General features: G+C 43.7%; 1 protein-coding gene across 1 annotated transcript in view; it reads right to left on the bottom strand.

Annotated features, from left to right (window-relative positions):
* The window catches only part of LOC146796250 (uncharacterized), a 578,389-nt gene that overhangs the window by 355,855 nt on the left and 197,648 nt on the right, over positions 1–24,886 (bottom strand). The window contains exon 5 of the mRNA XM_085631282.1: positions 7,527–7,640. Coding sequence (XP_085487408.1) covers positions 7,527–7,640 — 114 coding nt within the window. The remainder of the gene's footprint in view (positions 1–7,526; positions 7,641–24,886) is intronic.

Raw genomic sequence — 24,886 nt, 5'->3', positions numbered from 1 at the left:
TATATCCGGATGAAATGAACTGGAGCGAGGTATTAACGGAGTTTAGAAGATTTGAACAAATTGGGGGATATAAAATAAATGAAAATAAAACAGAAATGTTAATATTAAATAATGACTATAATTTCTTACCCCAGAATTTAAAACCCCAGGCGATGAAAACAGACCCAATAAGGTATCTGGGTATTTATGTCTCTAGCCAAGCTGATCTACTTTTTAGCTTGAATTACTTGACAATGAAATGTAAGATCAAAAGTTTATTGGACAAGTGGTCTATACTACCATTGACTTTGATAGGCCGGGTCGGGCTTTTAAAGATGTCTATTCTACCCTTATTGAATTTTTTATTTATTAATATTCCTCTTAAGATAAATGTAAAAAATTTTAAAGAAATTGATTCAATGTTTAGAGAATTTATTTGGAATAACAAGACCTCCAGAGTTAAACTTTCCACACTACAATTAGAAATAGACCAGGGGGGATTGGCTCTATCTAATATTCAAATCTATTATGAGGCCGCCCTTCTGGACATAACTGCCCGTCTACTTGATTGTAAAGATTCGACAGAAATTTTTTACTATGAAAAAATGCTTAGTGAATCTGGAACACAATTATCTGCCTTTCTTAAAACTACCAAATTACCTAAGAAATCCCGCTATAAGACAATACGAGACTTTTCCAAGCGCCTTCTAGGCTTTTTTAAGCAAACTAACTCTTCTGGCTACATTTTTTTAAATCTCGAAGAAATTAGAACTTTGGGGCTGCAGATGCATTCTCGCCTGTTAACAAAATGGAAGGACAATGGTTTTTTTGAGTTGGGTAGCTTTTTTTTAGTTCAAACCTTTATGTCCTGGGAACAGGTTATATAGCCAGATGTGGGAATATCGCGAAACCTGGATTTTTGGAATATTTACAGATCTCGCATCTGATTAAAAAATATGATATCTGCCCAGACCAGGTAGTAGGGGGACTTGTGAACGCACTTTATAAGATGAGAATGAAAGGCGTAGGTAATTGGTACTCTCTACTTTTAAAACAGAGGTCAGCTCCCTTAGTTGAAACTTTCTTGGAAAAAATCATTCTAGAAACGAACTGCAAATGTTCCCAGCAAGAGTGGCAACAGATTGCATTAATGGGTAATAAGGCATTGAGAGCGGCCAATTTCAAAAGGATGGCCTTCCTTTCAAGGTGGATGGCATACTATACTCCGGCAGTGTTAAATAAACGCTATGCCGGGGTTGTTAACAATTGCTTCCGGTGCCAGGCCTTGGGAGAGGGAGACTGGCTACATATCTGTTTTACATGCCCAAAACTTCAGATTTTTTGGAATAAATTTTTTTCGGCTATAAGCAATGCAATGGGTAAAAATATCGATCCTGAAACAGAGGTAGCACTGTTTGGGATCTCTAGAGTAAGAACTGACCTAAATAAAGCAGAAGCAACGTTCGTGGCTATTGGCGCGGCAATAGCACGATCATTGATTTTGCAAAAGTGGCGTACAGAACAGATTTCTACTTACTCGGAATGGTTAATAAAAATGTGGAGGACCAGGAGATATGAAGAAGCATATGCCAAGCGGATTGGGGCAGTAAAAAAATTTACTTTGGTTTGGAAATTTTTAGACAAGTATCAAGCTATATAAAAAAAAAAAATTTTTAGTATGGTAGTGGCACAGCACTTTAGCTCTTAATACCTTAGCATGTTGCACTTTACGATAATTTGCACTATTGCACAATTTATTGTTGATTTGATGAAACAGATTAAAACATGCCCGGAAAAATGAAGGGGATAAAGCAAATGTTTCTCTTACTGTGGAGCAGAGGTCAGCAGATAAAGTATTGCACTTTAGCACATGTCACTTACGCATATTGCACTTTAAGAAATTTTGTATCTTTGCACAATTTATCTCTGAGTTGATGAAAAGATTAAATACGATGATAATGAGGGGTGTAGTCATATTATTGACTGCAGGCTAGTAGATAAACTGTTATCAAGATAAAATTGAAGTTTAGAAGTAAGTCTTACAGTCCTGTACATTACACTTTAGGAGTTCTATACTTTTTTAGATTATTTATATGGTATTCATTATAGGTATTTTGACACATCCATTGTTGAACTGTCGAGGGCCCAATTGCACTGCACATTGCACTTTAGCAGGTCTACACTTTTTGTATCCTTGATAGATTGGTGTGTCAAGATGTGTTGTTCCAGATGTATACATGTAATAGAAAGAGACTGTAAAATTGCTTTAAAAACTGTCTTTTTTTTTTTCTTTCCTGCTCTATTCTGCTCAATAAAAACATTAATAAAAAAAAAATAAAAAAAAGTCTTGGAAACACTAGCTATGCTAGAAAAACTGCATAATGCAAGTGGGCCCACCGAGCGCATTTAGACCAGCCTCTAAATTCATTAATCAGCTACCAACAGATGCTATAGATGTTTTTGTGGAATGTGTCAATCATGACCTATTAGCCCTTTGTGCAGAAAGGAAAAAACATCAACTTTTTAAAAGAACAGAAAAAAATGCTGAGGAATCTACAACAAGATCCAAACATTATTTACAAACCTTCGGACAAAGGGGGGAATATCGTCCTACAGATAAGAGAAAGTTACACAAGGGAGGCTCGACGACAACTGAGGGATGGTACGAGTTATGTGCTAACAACACAGATGGAATATGATTTGAGCATTAGTCAATATCATTTGTTGATAACAAAATGGTACCACAAAGGAATGCTCATAGTGGAAGAAAAGCTATTCCTAACTAATACACCATCCCACTATACCCAGATTCAACCACCTACCTAAGGTGCACATGAATAGAAATCCTCTGCCGGGCCATCCCATCATCTCGTCAATTGGCGGACTAACTGAGAACATGTCGTCATGCCTGGACCATTTTCTCTTACCCTTTGTCTCAATCAATCATTTGCAGAGCTCGCTACTCACCCGTGAGGGTCTCAAGGCACTAAGGGGTGGAGGGGAGCAGCTACTGGTCAAACAGCCAGGACTTGAGACGTCTCCTGAAGGTCAGCAGGTCTTGGGTCTGACGCAGGTGGACGGGGAGGGTGTTCCATGTCTTGGCGATGAGATGGAAGAATGATCTTCCGCCAGTGGTCATTCTGCAGGTGCGTGGGACGGTGGCGAGTGCGAGGTCGGCAGAGCAAAGCTGTCAGGTCAGGGTGTAGAAAGACAGTGGTTCATTGGGGTATGCTGTTCTGGTGTTGTGGAGTGCTTTGTGAGCGTGGGTGAGGAGCTGGAATGTGATCCTCTTGTTGACGGTGGGCCAGTGCAGGTCTCTCAGGTGGGTGGTGATGTGACTGTGGCGAGGGAGTCCGAGGATGAAGCATGCGGAGGCGTTTTGTATACGTTGGAGTCTCTTCTGGAGTGCAGCTGTGGTTCCTGCATAGAGGGCGTTGCCGTAGTCCAGCCTGCTGCTGACGAGTGCTTGGGTGACCGTTCTTCTGGTTTCGGTGGGGCTCCATCTGTAGATCTTGCGGAGCATGCGGAAGGTGTTGAAGCAGGAGGAGGACACCGTGTTGACTTGCTGAGTCATAGAGACCGCTGAGTCCAGGATGACCCCCAGGTTGTGTGCGTGGTTAGTGGGTGTCGGGGTAGCTCCCACCGTGGTCGGCCAAAGGGAGTCGTCTCATGCGGAGGGGGAGGAGCCAAGGATGAGGACCTCCGTCTTGTCCGAGTTCAGTTTCAGCCGGCTAGTCTTCATCCACTCTGCAACGGCCTTCATTCCCTCATGGAGGATGGATTTAGCGGGGGCCAGGTCTTTGGTGAGGGAGAGGATCAGCTGGATGTTGTCGGTGTATGAGACGATGTCGAGGTCGTGTGCTCGGACGATGTTGGCAAGCGGTGCAACGTCACATTTGGCTTCCTACACCCGGGATACGAAGGACTTCTTAAACTAGTTGTAAGGAGTAATGTGGGAACCTGACTTTAAGATGACTTTAAAATGATGGGGATGGATGTCTCGAGCCTATACACAAACATAGAACACAGATGAGCTGAAGGCTATCAAATATTTTCTAGGACGTCCATTGAAATTTCATGAACACAGTGAGCTGCTGATGGAGTTTGATGATTTCTGCCTAAGTAACAACATATTTACATTTAAAAATCAATTGTACAAACAGATCTGGGGTACGGCTATGGGCAACTGATTCGCCCTCAGCTACGCAAATCTTTTCGTGGGCTGGTGGGAGAAGCAGATGGCCAGGTCAGACTCTTATGACATCTGGGTGTAAAATTTCATTAGCTGGCCTAGATATAGATGATCTCTTCATCATCTGGATGGGGACAGAGGAGGCAGCCAGAGATTAAATAGCAGCCCTCAACGAGAATAAAATTAATCTCAGATTCACCTATTAGATTAGCCCCACCAGTGTAAACTTTCTGGATTTACATGTTTATGTCAGTGAAAACAAGATATTTACCTCATTGTACAGTAAACCAACGGCAGGTAACACAGTCCTGCATGCCAATAGCAGTCTTCCGCGTAGATTAGTGGACAGCATACAGTATGGAGAACTGTTACGGATAAAAAGGAACACCAGACTGGAGAGAGATTATCATCAATCAGCTATGGAATGCATAGAGAGATTCAGAGTGAGGGGGTGCAGCATGGGCACACTACAGGGTGCCAAACAAAGAGTGGACAGCAAGAAGAGAAAGGAATTGCTACAGGGCTGAAAGTAAAGGGAGAGAAAGATATAACTAATTCATTCTGGATGATCACCAACTTCTCAAATAAGGACAATGTGGTGAGAAAGATCCGACAGATGCATTGGGGATCCCTAAGGTCAGACCCTATTGTAGGCAACGACATTTCCAGGTTCTCAGCGATGACATTCAGAAAATCGAGATCTCTTAGGGAATCCTTAGTGAAAAGTCACCTATCCTGTCCATCAGTTGAAACACCATTATCAGTAGCGAAAGAGTTTTATCCTTGCCTTAAAAGCAAAGCTTGTGCCAACAGTAGCAAAGTCCTTATCTATGAACTCCCTGGTCTTAAAGAACCAAAGAGAATCAGGAAGCTCATTAACTGTAAAACTCCGCACACAGTATACTGCCTGGTATGCCCCTGTAAACTCCGCTACGTGGGGAGTACGATTCATCCCACAAAAGTGCGGATACTGGAGCATCTGAGAGAGATAGCTAACTGTGGTAGCTCGTACCCAGTAGCTATAAATTTTGAGCCGTACCACTAAAGTAACAGGAACCTATTACAATTTTTCTGTCTGGTTCATGTCCCATGAGAATCACAGAAAGGTAACCAGGAGATGAGGCTTTCGATGACTGGAATTCATATAAATCAATAATAGACAGGCAAACTAAGGTACCAAATGGTTTAAATTAAAGTGAAGAACTAGCAATCCACCCGTAACTACTAATTGGGCAGTTTATTTGCTTCACACCTCTCCCTGGCTTGAACAGCAACACTTGGTCATGAGCTTCAGAGGCTCTCACCTTTTGATGGGCTGATTTGGGCAGCCCCAACTAGTGGAGATGCCCGCCCCTCTGTCCAGGCCCTACTTTTGGTGGCAGAACAGGTGGAAAAATTATTAAAAGGAGTAGGAGTGTCCACCTTAGCCTGCTATGCCCCTAAGGTTGCCAGGACCTGAGGTGAATCCCTCTCTTAGAAATTCTCCATCTTGAATTGGAGAATTAGGCCAATATGAACAGGGATGTCCCCCTCTCCCCAAAGAGACGGAGCACCCAAAGGCTCTAGTCACCTTAGGGGACATTGGCCATTGGCCACTGCCCCGACCTCTGTAACACCCTTAAATTGAGTATCTAAGGGCTCCCCTGAACCTTTTTCCTCAGATTTGAGGGACCAAAGAAGAAGAACACTGCTGGACCAGGAACTGAACCGTTGCAGACAGAACTCAGCAAGAACCTGTAGCCGGTTCAAGAACTGGACCTCCTGTCTTCCCAGAAACACTGCAAGGCCTCCAAGAAACCTCGGAGACCTTCCACCTTCAACCAATCTCCAAGAAACTCCCTTTGGACTAAAGACTCTAGTCTCCAGCGCCCGCCAACACAAAAACGGCAGTAGCTGAGGACAGACAATGGTGTTGACACGACTCACTATTGCAAAAGAACCCCAAGATCGAAGTGGAAGAGGATCAACACTTGTGTCAACGCAACTCTGCCCTGCCAGAAGAAAGTACTGCAGCTGGATTCCCTCCACAAACCCAAAGGTTCCTCTTGGCTCAACCACCCAAGCTGTTTACAACCTCATTCCCAAGAGCAGGTACCCTCCTTCAAGTGGCCCTGTCGGCCTCCTCCTGCCACGCCTGCTCAACACTAGCCTCTCCGAGATGGCCCAACATCGGCGGAACTCCTCCATTCCCTAAGCATCTACAACCCACACAACCGCAACTGCTGGACTGGTGGTGCCTCCCTTCGATCTATAGTGACTCGCTGATGATGACCATGATGGTAACGGTGTTGGCGGCCTACTGATTTCCATTCATCTCTATTTCTCTCTGCTGACCGCGAGAGTAAACATAATTGCTGGCACCGACCCCCGCAGTGTAGATACTGAACTCCACACCTCTTTGGGTGCCCCTAGTCTCCATTGACCAGTCTTGGGGTCGGCGAACTCTGCTCTCAACCGCCCCAGTGCCGCTGGTGGTGCAGTACCTACTTTGAACTGACCCTCTCCAAGGGCTGGTCTAAACCTCCAAAGACTGGAAACAGGAGTTGTGTACTTACTTGCTGATGTATAACCCTGTTTTCTTTCCTTATGATTGCATTGCATTCTATCTGTTGCATACAATTGTCTATCTATTTCAAGTACCCAGGGTAAATGTTTCTGATTGACAAGTACCAAAGTATTTCCAAGACTATTAAGCATTTCTACTGCATGTTGAAAGTATTACCTTCCAGAAAAAGTCTACTTACCTGTAACTGAGTTAAACTTGGTTCCTACAATAAAAGTAACTAAAGTAATATTTTTGCAGATTTGGAGTCAGTAATTGAGTGTGTGCTCCTGTCTTATATGAGTATGTAGAACAAATGCATTCACACTACCCTATGATGAGCCTAACCATTTGACCACACTACCACAAAAAGAGTGTTTTGATATTATCTACTTAAGCCTCTGTTAAACTCTGGGGATCCAAGGGACTCTGTGCACACTATACCTTACTTTGGTATAGTATATAGAGACAGCTTCCTACAATAACCATCCTGCATTTAGAGCTTAATACAGAATCAATTGCCATTCACAAATTCCCATCTCTGTACTGCCAACCATCACACAGTTTGCCAAAGTATGAAATATTTTAGGGAGGGAGGTCAATGTTATCTCATGAAACATATACGGTTTAAAGAATAATTCAGACTAATAATGATAGAGAAGAGACATGTGGGGACTTAAATCCTATTTCAACATATAAACATCTCAATTACAAGTTCACAACAATGAGACGAACAGTTGTGTATGAAGTAACATAACACTATTACATCGTGGAAGATTCATTTAAAATATCAGATAAGACTGATGTGCATACCACATTCTGTTCTTCTGGTTTTTCAGGTGTTTCGCAAGTGAGGGGAGGGGAATCCTCTTTTTCATTGCTAGTTATTTCAGCAGTGGGACCTTGTGTTAATTCTTCCTCACATGGCTAATGGAAAGGAAAACAATAACAAAAACTGCTCAAACATTGGAGTTTACTTTTTGTAATACTCCTATAATATTATCATTGTTACAAATGCATTGTAAAGTCCACATGTAAGTGTTTGTCTGAAGAACCTTACAGCACCTTATGAAGATATGATGTATATGGGATAAGGTACTCTCTCCTGTAGATTCTGAGTCTCCAAGGAGTGCTGGACTATATAGAGGAACAAGGTTGTAGGCTGATTTTCTTTCTAAGGTCATGGAACTCAGAAGTAACTTGCAATAATCTTTTAAAGCATGACTGAGGGTATTTTATTCCTTATAACGAATGGTCACACCATCACTCTTCCCACAAACATCTCAAAGGTCGGAGGTCTTGCTCATTCATATGAAAGAAGTAGTACAGTTACAGATAAGAAGAATAAAAGCGGAATCTGTAGTGTGAAATCAAACACCAAAAGCTGTAATTTGTTAAAAAGAACTTTATTGGAAACAGTTCAATGTACATCAGACTAAAAAAGGGCTGTAGCTGAGAATGTAGCTCAGAATGAGTAGTAAATTGCAGAGAGTCTTAATTTTCTGTAATGAACAATGTGCAAAGCAAAAATATGTACTCTCCATTTTTGCGGGTGACTCTTCATAGAAACTCCTTGCAACCCCTGTGCATTCCCATCCCTGAACACTAAAATATTGTTAATGCCCTAAACACTACCCATCCCTGAATCCTTAAAAACTCTTTACTACTCCAATACACTACCTATCTCTCAACCCTAAAAAGCCATATTACCCCTATGCACTACATGTCACTTAACCCCCAAAAAATTTAAAAAGAAAGGATACACGAATAAATGGCGGTAGTGATTCTCAAGAATGCACTTGTCAGTATTCCCAATTCTCTTACCTTTGTGTACATTTCCACAAGTCTGACTGCCTACAAAACTCAATCAACTTTTAGAAAAATAACTATAATGAAGGGCAAAACCTTATCACATAAGGTATGCAAACATCTGTGGGGTAAAGCTGTAATCACTTAGGATTTAGATGGTCATAATCAAAGTCTATTTCTGTTGCAATGAATAGATTTTCCAAGCACTGGATTTTTTTTTCAAATATTCTTTATTTTCAAGCAAGTTTTCCAATTTTTGGGCCGACCCAGCTAACAAGTTTCGTTCCAATGAAGAAACTTCAGCAGGGCATACATTATCTCATATACAATTCCGTCAACTTGGTTCTCCTCAGTTCCAATAGATTTTTATCGATACAGCTTTCTACGCTTGTTGGGCAAAGAAACACTCCTAATTCCCGTCGGACGAAATGCGTTGACTGGGTCTCTCCAAAAAACTGGAAAATTGGCTTGACCATGAAGAATATTTGAAAAAAATCCAGTTCTTCGAGAATCAGTTTTTTGCACCAGAAATTGACTTTGATTATGGCCATCTGATCAAAGCCAACACCATCAAGGACTCACGAAATATATTGTATTGAAAATGGCATACATTGTATTACATCACTTTTTTCAATTGTAAAACCACATTTCTCATAATGCACCTTAATAAGTTGAGTGGGTAATTGTGTATAAATAGACACTAATAGTGGATCACCACTAACCATGATCAAGACCAATCTGATCAAAACGCGTTGGTTTGCGAGAGCTTGATGGTGTTGGCTGTAAAAACACTGGATTAAAGAAGCTTTAAAAAAATCTCCTGGAGTGTGAGTAATCCCTTCTCTTTGATGAAAATACGTAATGAGGACTTTGATTCCTGATCCGCACTACTCCCACCTACCGTGATATATGTACACACACACACACACACAAACATATGGGGGCACACTTAATTGTGGCCCTAAGGAATTGTTTTCATTTAAAACTATCAAAGCTGCATATACTTTTTTAGACATTTAAGTGATTGGAAAACACCTGTAGGTTTGTGTAATAGACAGCGTAATATTAGTTGCCCTCCCCGACCATAGTGACAAGCATTCATTTGATTGCCAATGCTATCTGTAGATTTGTTTTTCAAAAAGGAATGGCAAGGGGAGGGGAAAAGTGGAGAGTGATATCAACCACAGATTACGGGGGAGGAGGTTTAACAGTGTCTAACTCAGGGTGTACAGTGCCACCTGACGCTTGTTTGTTTGCGTGTGAGGGCCAGCACAATTACTTACCCCGGTAATATTGAACTGTGGGCTCCATACCTAAGTGTGGGGGGCGCTTTCTCCATAGTCACACACTAATGATACCAAATGGGTATTGAAGAAGATACAATACAACATACATCTATCACATCATACCAATCCCATGGTAGCCTTCCTTCATTTTCTTTGATACTATAATATCATAATTTCTCAAAGTCTCTTTATTTTATAGTAATTTGTGTAAAATCTCAATAATTATTAGATATACAATTGTTGGTGTAGGCCATCATATATTTGCTGAGCCTACAATTAATTTTATGGCATGACATGGAGGCCAACATTATGCAAATCTCCTTTATTGCCACAGCTCAGCAGTAACAATGAAGAGAATGTAGAACTTCAAACAACATTCCATTATAGTATATAGACCATGAGCATGCAGCCATCTTCCTTCTTTGTTGCTGCTGCTCACAAAGATAAGTACCTTCATTTTATTTGTGCTTATACATCACCTATATTTACTTGTTTCTGTCTTTTTTTTGCATAGCTGGGTCCTATTGACCCTACCATGTGATTGTCTTTGCTCATTTCTTAATTAAAAATGTCCTTTCAACATTATTAACCTTCTGACAACTTTTAGCGAATCTTCCTGGGTCCTAAACGACCTTTCATTTTCCTGTGCTACGCTTTACTGCGCTTCCACCTAATGTTGAGTTAATATCTCTAATCTTATTGCCCAATTTGTGTCTAACCCCGACGTCGAGCTTATATTTTAAATTTATTTTTCTTTACTTGCGTCCTTTGAAAAGACGCAACTGCATTCCCCGTTGCCTGGCAGCGCTCTGAGCGCGAGCCAGGCATAGTGTCTGAAACGCGGCCGCACCTCCGCTGTTCATCAGCTTTTGATTCAGACAATGAGAACATGGGAGACAAAACATTGGGAAACACCTCCGGCTCAAAAATGGGCATTACCGACCCCTTCGGGGAGGATATGTTTGATCCCTTGCTAATCAAACACCCCTTATCCCCAGAATGGTTCCCCTCCCAATATGTTGCGGACTACATTAGTTTCTGGCTCAGAAGAGAAATTCCTAAGAAAGTCAGATCAACATTGAGGTCTGAGTGCCCATGCCCGTCCCTTCCTGATAAAATAGCTATGACCCCTGAACTTGACCCTAAGGTCGTGGCTTTTATAGCCAAGTGTGCCAAAGACCCTAGGAGAGGGATTGACAAGAGCCTAAGATCGTGTCAAGACCGTCTCTTGGACACAGTTGGACCACTAACAAAACTTTTTTAACTGGCTGAAAATGCCTATTTTGACGGAACTCCTATTGACCCTAAAGAATTATGCCAGTGGGTCCAATGGACAATTTGCCTCCTTGGCAATGCTAATACTGCCATTTCTAATGAACGGAGAAAAGGAGTTCTCCTCAAAATTGATCCAAAAGTAATAGATCTAGCAAATAAGGAAGGAGGACCCACTTCACAAGGTCTCCTCTTTGGAGAAGACTTTATTCGTGACATGGCTAAATATGTCAGGGCCTTTAGCTCTATTAAAAAATCTCAGTGTGAAATTTAAAAAATCTTTTTTCAAAACAACATTTTTGGAAGGGCTGGGCAAATGTGGGGTCGGTTCCTCGGCCATGGACAATCAACCTCCGGACCCTTTCTGGACCACGTCTCAAAGTTCCAGCAGACATCTTTTTATGGAGGCCAATCTTTCTTCCCGCAAAGGCAGAGAAACCGCGGAAGACCATTCCAAGGGGAAAGAAGAAACAGAGGTTTCTCCACAGGTAAAAACCTTGAAAGACCCTTCAGGTACCCCTATAAAGGTGGGAGGGAGACTAGCCCTTTTCTCTGGGAATTGGACTATGATAACACAAGACCCGTGGGTTCTAGATACAGTTAAAGGCTACAAAGTAGAATTCACAGATACCCCCACTCAAACCAAAAGACCTCGAGAAATAACCTTCTCTCAAGAACAGAGAAAACTAGTTTCTCAAGAAGTAAAGGACCTGTTAGCCAAAGGGGCTATAAAAGAGAGCTCGCAAACAGGGTTTATAAGCAATATATTCGTAGTGGAAAAGAAAGACAACGGTCAGAGACCTGTCATAAATTTGAAAAGCTTAAACGAATGGGTAACATACCACCACTTCAAGATAGAGGGGATTCACCTCCTAAGGGATGTCTAGAGAAAGGGAGACTGATTAACACGTCTAGACTTAAAGGATGCTTATCTAATCATCCCGATTTGGGACCCACACAGGAAATTCCTCCATTTCACATGGGAAGGAAAACTTTGGGGATTTTGCACCCTCCCGTTCGGTCTTTCTTCAGCCCCATGGTGATTCACCAAGGTCTTACGTCCAGTGGTAGCATGGCTAAGGGAAAGGGGCATAAGGTTAATAATTTATCTGGACAAAATCCTTATAATGGGTCAAAACTAAATGACGGTTTCTCATCATATGGATCTTACTATCCAGCTACTTCAACATCTAGGCTTCGTAATAATACAAAAAAGTCATGTATAATACCAAGCCAAGAAACTCAGTTTCTGGGCATCATGGTCAACACTCTGACTGCAGAACTGAAATTACCAAGGGATAGGATAAAGAAACTTCGGAAAGAGCTCAGGAAGATACAATCAATGGAATTTTTTCCCTTGAAGCTTTTAGCCAGGATCCTGGGTCTCCTTTCCTGAACCATCAAAGCAATTTTTCCGGGCCCTCTACATTACAGAGTCCTTCAGAGGCTGAAATCGAAAACTCTCAGAATGAATCTCTCTTACTCACAAATGATATGCTTAGACCAAGACTCGAGGAAAGAACTGACTTGGTGGCTAAAGAATGCGGAAGCTTGGAATGGCAGAGCCATCTTTGGGGAAGCCCCAGAGTTAATAATAGAATCAAATGCGAGTCTAGAAGGATGGGGTGCCACATGTGGCAACTCATCAACAGGGGGTCGTTGGACACAACATGAGAAAGAACTACATATCAACTGCTTGGAACTATTAGCGGGTTCTTTTGCGGTTCGAAGCTTCACACAGAATTTAATGAAATGTTGCATAATGCTGCGCATGGACAATTTCTCTGCAGGGAAATACGTCAACAAGATGGGGAGACCACATTCAAAGGGTCTTACGGAAATAGCGAAGGGTTTTTGGAACTATTTCTTGAACAAGGGACTCTGTTACAACAGAGCACATTCCTGGTTTGAACAATTTTATAGCGGACTGGTTGTCAAGGAATTTCAAGAACTCCAGCAACTGGAAATTAGACAGAGGAGTATTTATGATAATCCAAGACAAATGGGGTCCATTTGTGACAGATCTTTTTGCGTACAGGCTGAACACTCAGTTGAAGAACTTCTTCAGCTAGAAGCCGAATCCTCAAGCATCAGGGGTGGATGCCTTCCTCCAGAATTGGAGGGCTTAAAGCCATATGCCTTCCCACCGTTTGTCATGCTTCCACGTCTCATCTTGCATGCTCGTCGTTACTTACAGAACATGATAGTGATAACCCCTCTTTGGAGGTCTCAGGCATGGTTCCCAGTCATTTTAGAGATGACCGTGGACTTTCCACTTCTTATACCGTCTTTCAAGCAAATACATCTGGGTCCAGAAGGTGAATCTCCCCCCCTCATAGACCAAGGTCTAATGTTTGACGGCCTGGAGGATTTCAGGTGACAATGGAAAATTTCAGGGATTTTGCAAGATGCTTTTCAGCTCATATCTGAGTCTTGGGCATTTGGAACAAGGAAGGCATATCGACTGGCATGGAATAAATGGGTTCGCTGGTGTATTCAACGACACTACGATCCAGTTTCAAATGATTTAGTTCATGTAGTGAACTTCCTATCGGAATTGTTTGCTTCTGGCCTAACTTACAGAACGGTTAATGTCTATAGATCAGCAATTGCTGCGGGTCATTCCTTAGTTGATGGTGGTGTCTCGGTGAGACAAAACCTTTTAACAAAGAAAATTATGAGAAGTATGCAGGTTCTTAATCCTCCAACCACAAAATATACGGCCTTATGGGACGTAAGAAACATTTTACAACTTATACCCTCTTGGGGAGATAATGTTAACCTTTCACTTAAGTGTATCTCTTATAAGCTTACTGTATTGCTTTACTTAGTTTCTTTCAGACGAACCTCTGATGTTAAGGCATTAGATATTACTAGCAGGGTTTACCAACCTGAGGGAGTTTGTTTTTACCTTAAAAAAAGGACAAAAACTATGTAATCTTCAATGTTCTACCCTTTCGTCTGTCGGAATGAAAGTCTATGTGTTGTCAAATGTCTAAAAGAGTATGAAAAGAGAACTGCTAGTCTGAGAGGAGTTGGAGCTCACCTACTGATCTCTCACAGATGCCCCCATAAAGCAGTTTTATCTCCCACGATTGCAAGATGGGTGAAAGAAGTGATGAGTGAGAGTAGTGTCGATGTGTCTATCTTTGAGGAATACTCTCTCCGAGGTGCAATAGTTTCTAAAGTGTTTATGCTAGGTGGTGTGCTCCAAGATATTCTTAGAGCCGCTGACTAGTCAAATGAAACTATGTTTAAAATGATTTATTTTAGACCAATCAATAATGTGATTGACAACGTGCTTAATTCACTTTAAACTTGCATAATGTTGGCCTCCGTGTCATGCCATAAAGTTTAGATTTTTCACACCCTGGTGAGCAGAAAATCTGTATTTTATTAAGGACACGGAGGCTAAGATTATCCCTCCACTTGTTAACCCTCCCTGGGTTTCACTTTTTTGACCTATTCTTGCTCTTTTTCTTCGGGAATAAGACGTCTATGAATTGTTATTGATTAAACTGAGTCTTTCCACATCATTTTGAAGTTATGTTTTCTTTGAGCATATTTCTTGTTCGCAGCACTGGACAAAGACAAAGAATGAAGATGGATGAATCATCCTGGACTCAGAGCTCAAAATGGACCGCCAGATTAACTCTGTCTCATCCTCCTGCTTCCACACCCTCCACCTCCTACATAATACCTTCAAATGGATCCCCCTCGAACACAGAAAGACCATCACTCACGCCCTGGTCACCAGCAGGCTCGAATACGGCAACGCACTCTAAGCCGGAATAAACAAAAACCTCACCCACAAGCTACAGAACATCCAAAACGCCGCCGCAAGACTGGTCCTCAACCTGCCAAGACACTGCCACATCTCCCAGCACCTGCGCACATTCCACTGGCTCCTCATCGAAGCTAGAGTCACCTTCAAGATGCTAACCCACGCTCACAAGGCCCTCCACGCACGACACCGGACCAGCATACCTGAACAGTCGACTCAAATTCGGCGCACCCCAAAGGAGCCTACGATCAGCCCAAAATACGCCGCCTTACCTAGCCAACAAACTTTGCATAGCGGGCAGCTCCCAGGCTCTGAAAAGTACAAACGCTCTCCTCCTTGTCCCACCCCTTTTAAAAAAGAAATCCACCCAATCCCGCTCCTTCTCCAGCAATGACCCTATCACCTGGAATGCCCTCCCCAAAGACCTGCGATGCAACCCTTATCTCAGCTTTAAAAAGGACCTCAAAGTGCACCTCCTTAACAAATATTGTGGGTCTTAATCCTAACCCATCGTCTTATCATTCCTTTTAGATTTGTAAATTACTCCTGATCTTATACCTGTATTTGTATGGTTACAAACCGTCTCTCTTTTGTAACCTGTTATTATTCACTGCTGTTGATTGTTGCTGATTTTTGTTCCTGTGACTGTAACTATTTTATACTCATGTAAAGCACTCTGATACTTCTGGTCAGGCCAGCGCTATATAAAACATCTAAAATAAATAAATAAATGGTCAATATACCATAATGTAATGTAGTTTGAAGTTCTATATTCTCTTCATTGTTACTGCTGAGCTGTGGCAATAAAGGAGATTTGCATAATCTTAGCATCCATGTCCTTAACCCCTTCCCCGCTCATGACGGAACCGTTCCGTCGTGAGCCACGGTTGCCGTGTGCTCATGACGGAACGGTTCCGTCATGACACGACCGTTGGCGGCCGCTCCGCCTACGCCGCGCTGTTTCCCTGCCTGTGTGGGGGGACAACGCAAATGGGCGGAGTCATGACGGAACCGTTCCGTCATGAGCACAGCTCAACCGTGGCTCATGACGGAGCGGCTCCGTCATGAGCACAGGCCCACCGCGCTGCCCCCCTGCCCCCCCCCAGCGCTGCAGCGGAATGTCCGCAGCAGCGAAGGGGTTAATAAAATCCAGATGTTCTGCCCACCAGGCTGTGAAAAATCTAAATTATGCATCAACAGACACTAAGAGCGAAATGCTAGTCAATACCACATGCTGTGAAATGTGCCATGCATCCTTCATCACGTTAAGCCTAAATTCATTATTGCCTGTTTCTAAAAACGTAATATGTGCAACAAAGATAATTTTATCTGCAGAGGAGAAATCTCTACTTTGTTGAATAACCTCTGTTTCCAGATGCAGGTGTGTGCCACCCTGTGTGCGTGCCGATCGCGTGAGCTGGTGGTTTTGATATCCACATGTTAGTTGTGGAAACAATACTGAGATACACTTGGTAAAACTCGGTCGTTGGTGCTTTGTTTTAAAATTGCGGCGCCACTATTAACATGCATTATAATTACTAAAAATATGACATAACAAAAACATCACACACAGTTCAACTAGTCTTGTATTAGCCACAGTCCTTAAGATGTCATATGTGCACAAAGCCTGAGAGAGTTCAATGCAACTCTTCACTGTCTCTAGTGATATGTTAATCTTGACTGAAATAATATGTTAATCTTGACTGAAATAACACGGGTGAAAATCTTCAACGGGGTGCAACCCTCCTTCGGGAGGGAGAAATTGCTAAGCATGAAACATTGTTGAGGATGCACTCCTTCCCTTAAATTAATTAAATAGTCCGGGCTGAGACAGCTTCCCCGGTACACACAGTTTTTGTGCTGCCAGCCGCACCCGAGTGCTTCACAGGTCTTTAAAAGACCATTCACTTGTTAACGAGGCTGTGTTGTAAATACTGATAACGCCAGAGGCGATACTTACTCTGTGGTGAGAAATCACCATACCATCCTGTATTGCAACTCTCTGCTGGAGCACGGCAGGGCCGCAAAATGTGCTAGTATTTTCCCGTTTTTACATTTAAATACAGACAAAGGAAAACTTCTTTTCCGTCTGTATTTATATGTAAAAATCCGTTTAAACGGAAAACCGGGAGCCCTAATTATAAATATCGGTTATGTGCCCACCTGTGTGCAGATCGTGTTCTATGGTAATTTATGTAACGTCCTTAGATATGGTTTAGCACGGACTGGAGGAAGTGCTCTATTGATAAAGAAATGGTTGGCGGAGCATCATATTGGAATGCTCCGTCGCCGTTAAAATGCAGATCAACTTACTTCATCAGAAGAACAGAGCTGTGTAATCACCTATCCTTACCCCAGTCCACTACTGTAATGTGTCTATGATTTGATCCTTGCACCCGAGTGCTTTAAACTACAAAACATGTCAAGAATTGTAGTTCATTGTCTAATATGCCAGAATCTTGCCATGGTGGGGAATGGAATGTTTATAGATATTCTCTCGTCGTCCAAATTTCAGATCATTCAAAAACACAATTCCTATTGGGACTGTAGAATATCTTTGTATGCGTTACTAAGATTCCGAAACCGGCCATTTTGGACTGAATCCAATCTTATTGATTACGAGAGATTGACACTGGATGTCATAGGGTGTGAATCTATAGACCCTTCATTAAACCTTTGGAGTGTCAATAATTCCATGGAAGGCAATGATTTTTGTGAGTAAACTCCGAGTGCTGTGGGTACCTGTGAGTTGTCGTGTAGTAGGGGATGATATTCCATATTTACTTCGACTAATTTTTTATTTGAGACAAGGGTGGTGTGACATTACAGTTTCATTCGTATTTTCGATGTAATTCATTTATTAAGATGGCACACCTACCATATTTGTGATTCTCACTTTATTAATAGTTGTGTTCATTGCACATCATCATTTATACCCCTGCTACAGGTCTCCAAGTGGTATATCCACCGTTGTTCAGCTGTGTAAAGTTATTTGTTGGTGATGTCTCTCGGTTGTATTTGTTCAATGATGGTCCATTCCAAATCACTTTCCGAGGGATTTTTTTCTATGACATGCCTCATCAACTTTGTGGTGTATTTTTTGCTCCTGAAGGTGCTCCTGTGTTCATTCATCCACAGTTTGGCTTTCCTGGCTGACATCCTCACATACCTGTCCCCAAAGACACATGTCATGGGGTATACCACACTGGTAAAATCACAGTTCATGAAAGTCCTTTGTACCCATGGGGTTCTTAGGCCGAAGTCTTTTTGTCTTGTCTTTTTAGTTAGGGCACACACACTACAGTGTCCGCATGGGGCATGGTCAGATAACGGTGGTAGGTTCCACAATGTGAGTTGGGTATTTTTTGCTTCTTGTGATTTTGGACAGGTATGAACTAGTTCATATTTTATAGATCTACCTCGTCTAAATGAAAACATTGGTAGGGCCTCTAACAGTTTTCTCACATTTTCTCCATTGTGGATTGGAGACCCTGAGGAGGTCACAAATCCCCTTTGAGACAATAACTGTTCGAAGTTGTGAACAACACCAAACCCATATTAGCTGTTGGTGAATAATGTCACTTTCAACTCTTCTGAAATGCAGCATGCTCTCGTAAGAGCAATCAGTTCTGCCACTTACTCAGAGAATACTCCTTGAAGCCAGGCAACTTTCACCACTCCTATAATAGTTTAGACAGCATAAGCAGCCCTAATGATTCCCTCATTGTCTCTGAGGCAAGAGCTGTCCACAAACAGGGTGTAATGAGATTCAGACAATGGCTCGTCAGTAATGTCTGTGTCAACAAAAAAGGAAGAGGGGGACCAGAAGCTAGTTATGGTCCAATGACTGTGCTCCTAAATCAAGTCATCAAACCAAAAAGGGGGTCACTGCTCCGTAGGTAGGAGTGCAAAGGATTCACTCACTCACCGAAAGGAAAAGAGGAGAGAATGAGCAAGAGGGTGATCCTAGGTCTAGAACCCACTTTTCAGAGGCAAGAACAGGTCTTGTCTCTTGTTGCCCTCACACACCCCGAAGGGTGCCATGCTTCATCATTGGGCATTTGCTCCTCGTCGGGGCGGCACTGCAATGCCCTACGGGTCCCCCAAACAGTCACTTTGATGGAGATCTTTTGAGAACAGCCGTCAGATGAGTGGGGCTATGTGCGGTGAGTTCCATGTGAAGGGTGAAAGTGTATGTGAAGGATAAAACTAGCTAAGGTATACCAAAAAAAGCATATTTATTGTGACGGTACCCTTGTCATACTAAAAAAACAGAAGGTCGTGCGTTACTCCAATAGGCATTAATGTGCCCCGGTAACTAAAAGGTTCCCTTACCTACGGCACCCCTACCTATGGAACAGTGACCCCCTTTTTGGTTTGATTGACGGTAATGTCAACAGGGGTTTGGTGCATAGTTCAGTGACATTGAGACAGTCATGCTCTACTTCTATCTCATTTGTATCACAATCAGGTAAAGAGAGCAAAGTAGTAGGGTTCAGAACCAAACATCTTTTTAAGGGGAAGTTCTCAGCAGCCAAAATAGTATGCTCTTAGCTTGTGAGCCTACTATTGTTTAGATGCTGAGCATGAGTTTGAGTCAACAAAATTTCAACTGAATGGGGCGCATAGACAGTCAAAGGGTGACCCATTAAAATGCTCTTGCATCTCTCCATACTGACACATTCCAGCAACAGATTGGAGACAATTGGGCAATGCTGACGCTATTGGATCCAGAGTAGATGAGAAATGGGTAACTGGTCTATGGGCACATCCTTGATTCTGAGCCAATATTGAGAGAGTATAGCCTTCTCTTTAACTACAATCTGTTGTAATCTGGCATTCCTTATGGAGGAGCACGGCAAAGGTTTTTCTCTCAGCTTCAGGAATGCATTCATGCAATCATTGTCCCAGGGCACCGGATTGGACACATCCTGTGTGTCAACTTCTGCAGGGGTTTGGCCACTAGGGAAAAGTAAGGTATCTACTAGTGACAGTAGCCCACCATTCCCAGAAACATTCTGACTTCTTTCTGCATGCTAAGCAGATTCATTTGCATGAGCACCGAAATTCTTTCATGTGACACCTTACACGCACCTTTCAAAATGTGATGTCCTAAGTAGAGGACTTGCGTCATACAGTACTGTAACTTACTTGGGGATACTTTATGTCCATTCACAGCCAATTGGTTCAGCAGGGCAATTGCATTATCTTTACATGCTTCCTGAGTATTCAATGCAACTAAAAGGTTGCCTATATACTGGAGTCGGCAGAATTACAGATGGAAGGACTCTCTGTATACCCTTTTGCGACATGGTACCATGTTAAAACAGGATTCCCCTGCTAGAAAGCGAATAGGAATCAGTTTTCCTCATGGAGGGGAATAGAGACAAAAATCAATGGCAGTGAACCATTCAGCCTCACATGGAATCTGAAACAATAGCACATAAGGATTCGGTACCAAGGGACAACAAGGAACCGCTATGCTATTGATTTGCCGGAGAAACTGCACTATGCAGTACGTACTGCTCAGCTTCTGCAAGCATACAAAGGGCGAGTTACATGGACTCCCAAGGATCTCTTTCAAAATGCTTTGCTCATTCATAGGCTCAATCACAGGTGTATTTTCCAGCAACTGTCTTGGAGGTCAGGTTATACTGCAGTGTTCTAGAGTATTCAGTATTGGGCTTACCTTTGATACGGACTGGCACGACACCTCAGATGAGCTGAAGTCCTTTCCAGAAAAATCCCAAACTGTGTCTCTCACTGCATCGCTGAGATTTAACAGTAAGTGTTCCACTGTCAACATAGGGAACAGTGAGACGCACAAGTTCTGGCTTGCCAGTTTAAAGGCTATATCCTCATTGTCTGAAACTCAATACCCTTTAGTGTACAATAGATGGTGCAATTTAACTTGCACAGCAAATCACGTCCAACAGACACACAGGACTAGAATCACACACCACAAATTGATGATTATCTTCAAATGTCCCGATCTTCACAGGCACTTCCTCCGTAAGAGGGATTGACAATATCTTTATTGCAACTCCTACAACTTGGATTGTTTTTCCTGAGAGGGGTAGGTTTGGAATCTCTGCTGTTCTCACAGTGAGTGGGTAGCACCAGTGCCAATCAAGAAAGTGATGTTTAGACCATCTATGTCACCATCAACGTATAGCCCACTCTGGTCTACCTTTAAGATTGCACCAAGTGGACAGTCTTCCTTCCCTCTCAAGCACCATCAAAAGAACTGATGTGAGCCTTACCCATTAGTTGCGCCAAATATGGGAAACTGTTGTCACGGGCCATTATGATGGGAAATATTCTGATTCCAATTCATGTCTGTGTTCTGATTAAATGAGGTGCTATTTACAGCCTGCTGTGGCATTGGAGGTTGTGGCACTTGCATCATCGGCCCTTGGGAACCAGCTAAATTTGAAATCTCCATCTGGGTACATTCTGGGGTTGCATAACATCACCCTGAGGTTGATTAAACCCTCCATTCTGTTCCTGATTTGTGGGATTAAAGTGACATCCTCACTTCCAATGCCCAAACTTGTTACAAAAATGACTTGGGTTTGACTTCTTTAAAGTGGCAACCTTAACTCCAGTCTTGGGATCTATAGGAATACCTCTTTCCCTTCCTTGCCCGGAAATCCTTCACCTTGTTTCATCAGAGCCCCATACTGGTAGACTACCTGTTAGGGGCAGTATTCCGTACATAAAGCTGTTTCTCTTTTGAGCAACCTTCATCTGCACTACCATCAACTTTTCCTTCAACTTCTTGTGCTTCTTGGGGGGCGTGGCTTGCCAAGCAGCAAGATGGTTGCTCACTGAGAGGGCTCTGCCGGCCACAAAAATAATCCTAAATAATTCTACTTTGTAGAGAGCATTATATCACTTACTTGCAAAGGGCATTTGTGGCATTAAAGGCAGGAGTCGGCTGAGGCGCACAGCGAGTCGCTGGACCCAGAGGAAAAAGTCAGTCTACGCCGGGGACCAAAGCGTCTACCTGGGCCTAGCATTGTGGCTCGGTGGAGTCGGCCCACGGACAGGCTGGGCCGGGCGTAGTAGTACATCGCGAACTCTGCTGAAAGAGCACACAGGCAAATTTGCTCCTCAGGGGTCTGCAAAGAGTGACCGTGTGCACCTAGGGCTGCAGCGGAGTGCTGCGGCCGAATCACTAGAGTGCCGTGGCCCGCTAGGTGCTTCCTGGAGATACTAAGGACCGGAGGATTAGAAGTCGTGAGGAGTCCTACACAGCCCGTAGGTGAGCGGAGCCTGCTGCAACTGAAGACATCCTGTATGCACGCTGTTGGTTTTAGTTGCCCGAGCGGTGGTGGAGACTCTGCCCAGGTGTAGCAGGTGATTGCTGATGCTGCTCAGGGGACCTGGGCCCAGAGTGGGCACCGCCACTGGGGCGCGGCGGGCTAGATGGCGTGCTGAAGGCCTGCGCCGCAGTGAAGGAGGCAAATGCAAAAACAACAGTTGATGGACAGAACAATGTCATACATTCACCCCATTACAGAGATCTGGGCCTAAATCCATCATTTTTATTTTTTTGTTCACCATGCCATTCCAGTTTAAACACAGCCTTATGCAAATCAGTCGTGACACTGTGCCTCGTGGGAACAGTGCAGCCCGAACTGCCAAGCCAGGTCCTCCCCGGACTGGAAACAAGCATCCTAGGACCAGTTTCGGGGTTTCACCCCTCTTCAGCCACGATAGCTTGATTCCAGTGGCAAGGAGAGCACGGGACCCACGTCTGGGCATACCCGTCCCACTCAGGGTGACGAATGCAAAAACAACAGTTGATGGACAAAATTCAGAACAATGTCATACATTCACCCCAGTACAGAGATCTGAGCCTAAATCCATCATATTTTTTTTTGCTCACCATGCCATTCCAGTGTGAACCCAGCCATATGCAAATCAGTCTTGACAATGTGCCTCATGGGAACAGTGCAGCCCGAACTGCCAAGCCAGGTCCTCCCTGGACTGGAAACAAGTATCCTAGGACCGGTTTGGGGCTTCACCCTTCTTCAGCCAGGATAGCTAGATTCCAGTGGCAAGGAGAGCACAGGACCCACATCTGGGCATATCCGTCCCACTCAGGGTGACAAATGCAAAAACAACAGTTGATGGACAGAATGCAGAACAATGTCATACATTCACCCCAGTACAGAGATCTGGGCCTAAATCCATCATTTATTTTTGCTCACCATGCCTTTCCAGTTTGAACCCAGCCATATGCAAATCAGTCTTGACACTGTGCCTCATGGGAACAGTGCAGCCCGAACTGCCAAGCGAGGTCCTCCCTGGACTGGAAACAAGCATCCTAGGGCCGGTTTCGGGGTTTCACCCCTCTTCAGCCAGAATAGCTTCATTCCAGTGGCAAGGGGAGCACAGGACCCATGTCTGGGCATACCCGTCCCACTCAGGGTGACAAATGCAAAAACAACAGTTGATGGACAGAATGCACAACAATGTCATACATTCACCCCAGTACAGAGATCTGGGCCTAAATCCATCATTTTTTTGCTCACCATGCCATTCCAGTTTGACCCCAGCCATATGCAAATCAGTCTTGACGCTGTGCCTCATGGGAACAGTGCAGCCCGAACTGTCAAGCCAGGTCCTCCCTGGACTGGAAACAAGCATCCTAGGACCGGTTTCGGGGTTCACCCCTCTTCAGCCAGGATAGCTTGATTCCAGTGGCAAGGAGTGCATGGGACCCACGTCTGGGCATACCCGTCCCACTCGGGGTGACAAAATGCAAAAACAACAGTTGATAGACAGAATGCAGAACAATGTCATACATTCACCCCAGTACAGAGATCTGGGCCTTAATCCATCATTTTTATTTCCTGTACGCACACTGTTGGTTTTAGTTGCCCGAGCGGTGGTGGAGACTCTGCCCAGGTGTAGCGGGTGATTGCTGATGCTGCTGAAGGGACCTGGGCCCAGAGTGGGCACCGCCACTGGGGCGTGGCAGGCTAGATGGCGTTCTGAAAGCCTGCGCCGAAATGAAGGAGACGGCTCTAGCGTTGGCACCTGGCCAGGACAACAGGGCCGGGTGCCCCAGACCCCTCCCCCCCTTCTCGCCTATCCTCCTACCGACGCAGACCAGTACAGTGACTATTGTGATGTGACCCAGCACATGGATAATGTCAGTCTGACGATTTATGCAATAACAGGCATTAGCAGTTGAGACCCTGAGCAGGGAGTCGGGCATATAAAGTGAGGCAAGGGCTGCTACATGAACCTAGTCACATCCTTGTGCTGACTGCGTGCATCTGGCGTGTGGGCAGGATGGGTGAATGATACTCAGGCCCACCGGGCCGACTGTTGGCACTGGGGTGGCATACCCTCAGCCCCTTCTTGATAGACTACATCAATCACACAGATCTTTCTCAGAACATTGCCAGTCCCCGGGCTAGGTGCAGTTGCTGCCACTAGTTCGTGGGCACAAGGAAGCCGGGCTGTGAGAGGTGATACGAACACACTGCTACAGTCACTATTCCGGACTGCTCTTCTCCAATTGTAGAAGCATGGGGAAGCACAACACCAAGCAGTTGAAGCTCTCCTTCGAAAGCAAAAAGCTCACTAGACAAGCAGATAACGATGTGGTTACTGACTCCGAGCTGATCACACAGGAGGGCGCAGAGGGGAGCAGTGATGATCTCAGGTCCTTGCTACTAGACATGAAGTCCAACGTAAAAAAACCATTGACACCTAGCTAGATATCCTAACCTCACAACTTGACCAGGTAAAGAAGCAAGTTGATACTCATGAATCTCATTTAGATCAGCTGGAAAACCGATCCACCGAAGTACATGAATTTCAACTAGAAACTAAGGAGCAGTTACTTCAAATGGACAAAGTACTTTACATCATCAGGGCCATGAATGATCATTTGGAAGCCCGGTCGCGTGGGAACAACCTCCGTATAACAGGTATTCTGGCAATTTCCAAGATGGAAACCTTTATGGAGGAACTGTTGCATGAGCTGTTTAGCCTGGATC

This window comes from Triturus cristatus, chromosome 10 (assembly GCF_964204655.1).
Source record: "Triturus cristatus chromosome 10, aTriCri1.1, whole genome shotgun sequence".
NCBI classification, from domain to species: domain Eukaryota; kingdom Metazoa; phylum Chordata; class Amphibia; order Caudata; family Salamandridae; genus Triturus; species Triturus cristatus.
Note: the sequence above shows the minus strand (reverse complement) of the source record. Positions and strands in the feature narration are given on the sequence as shown.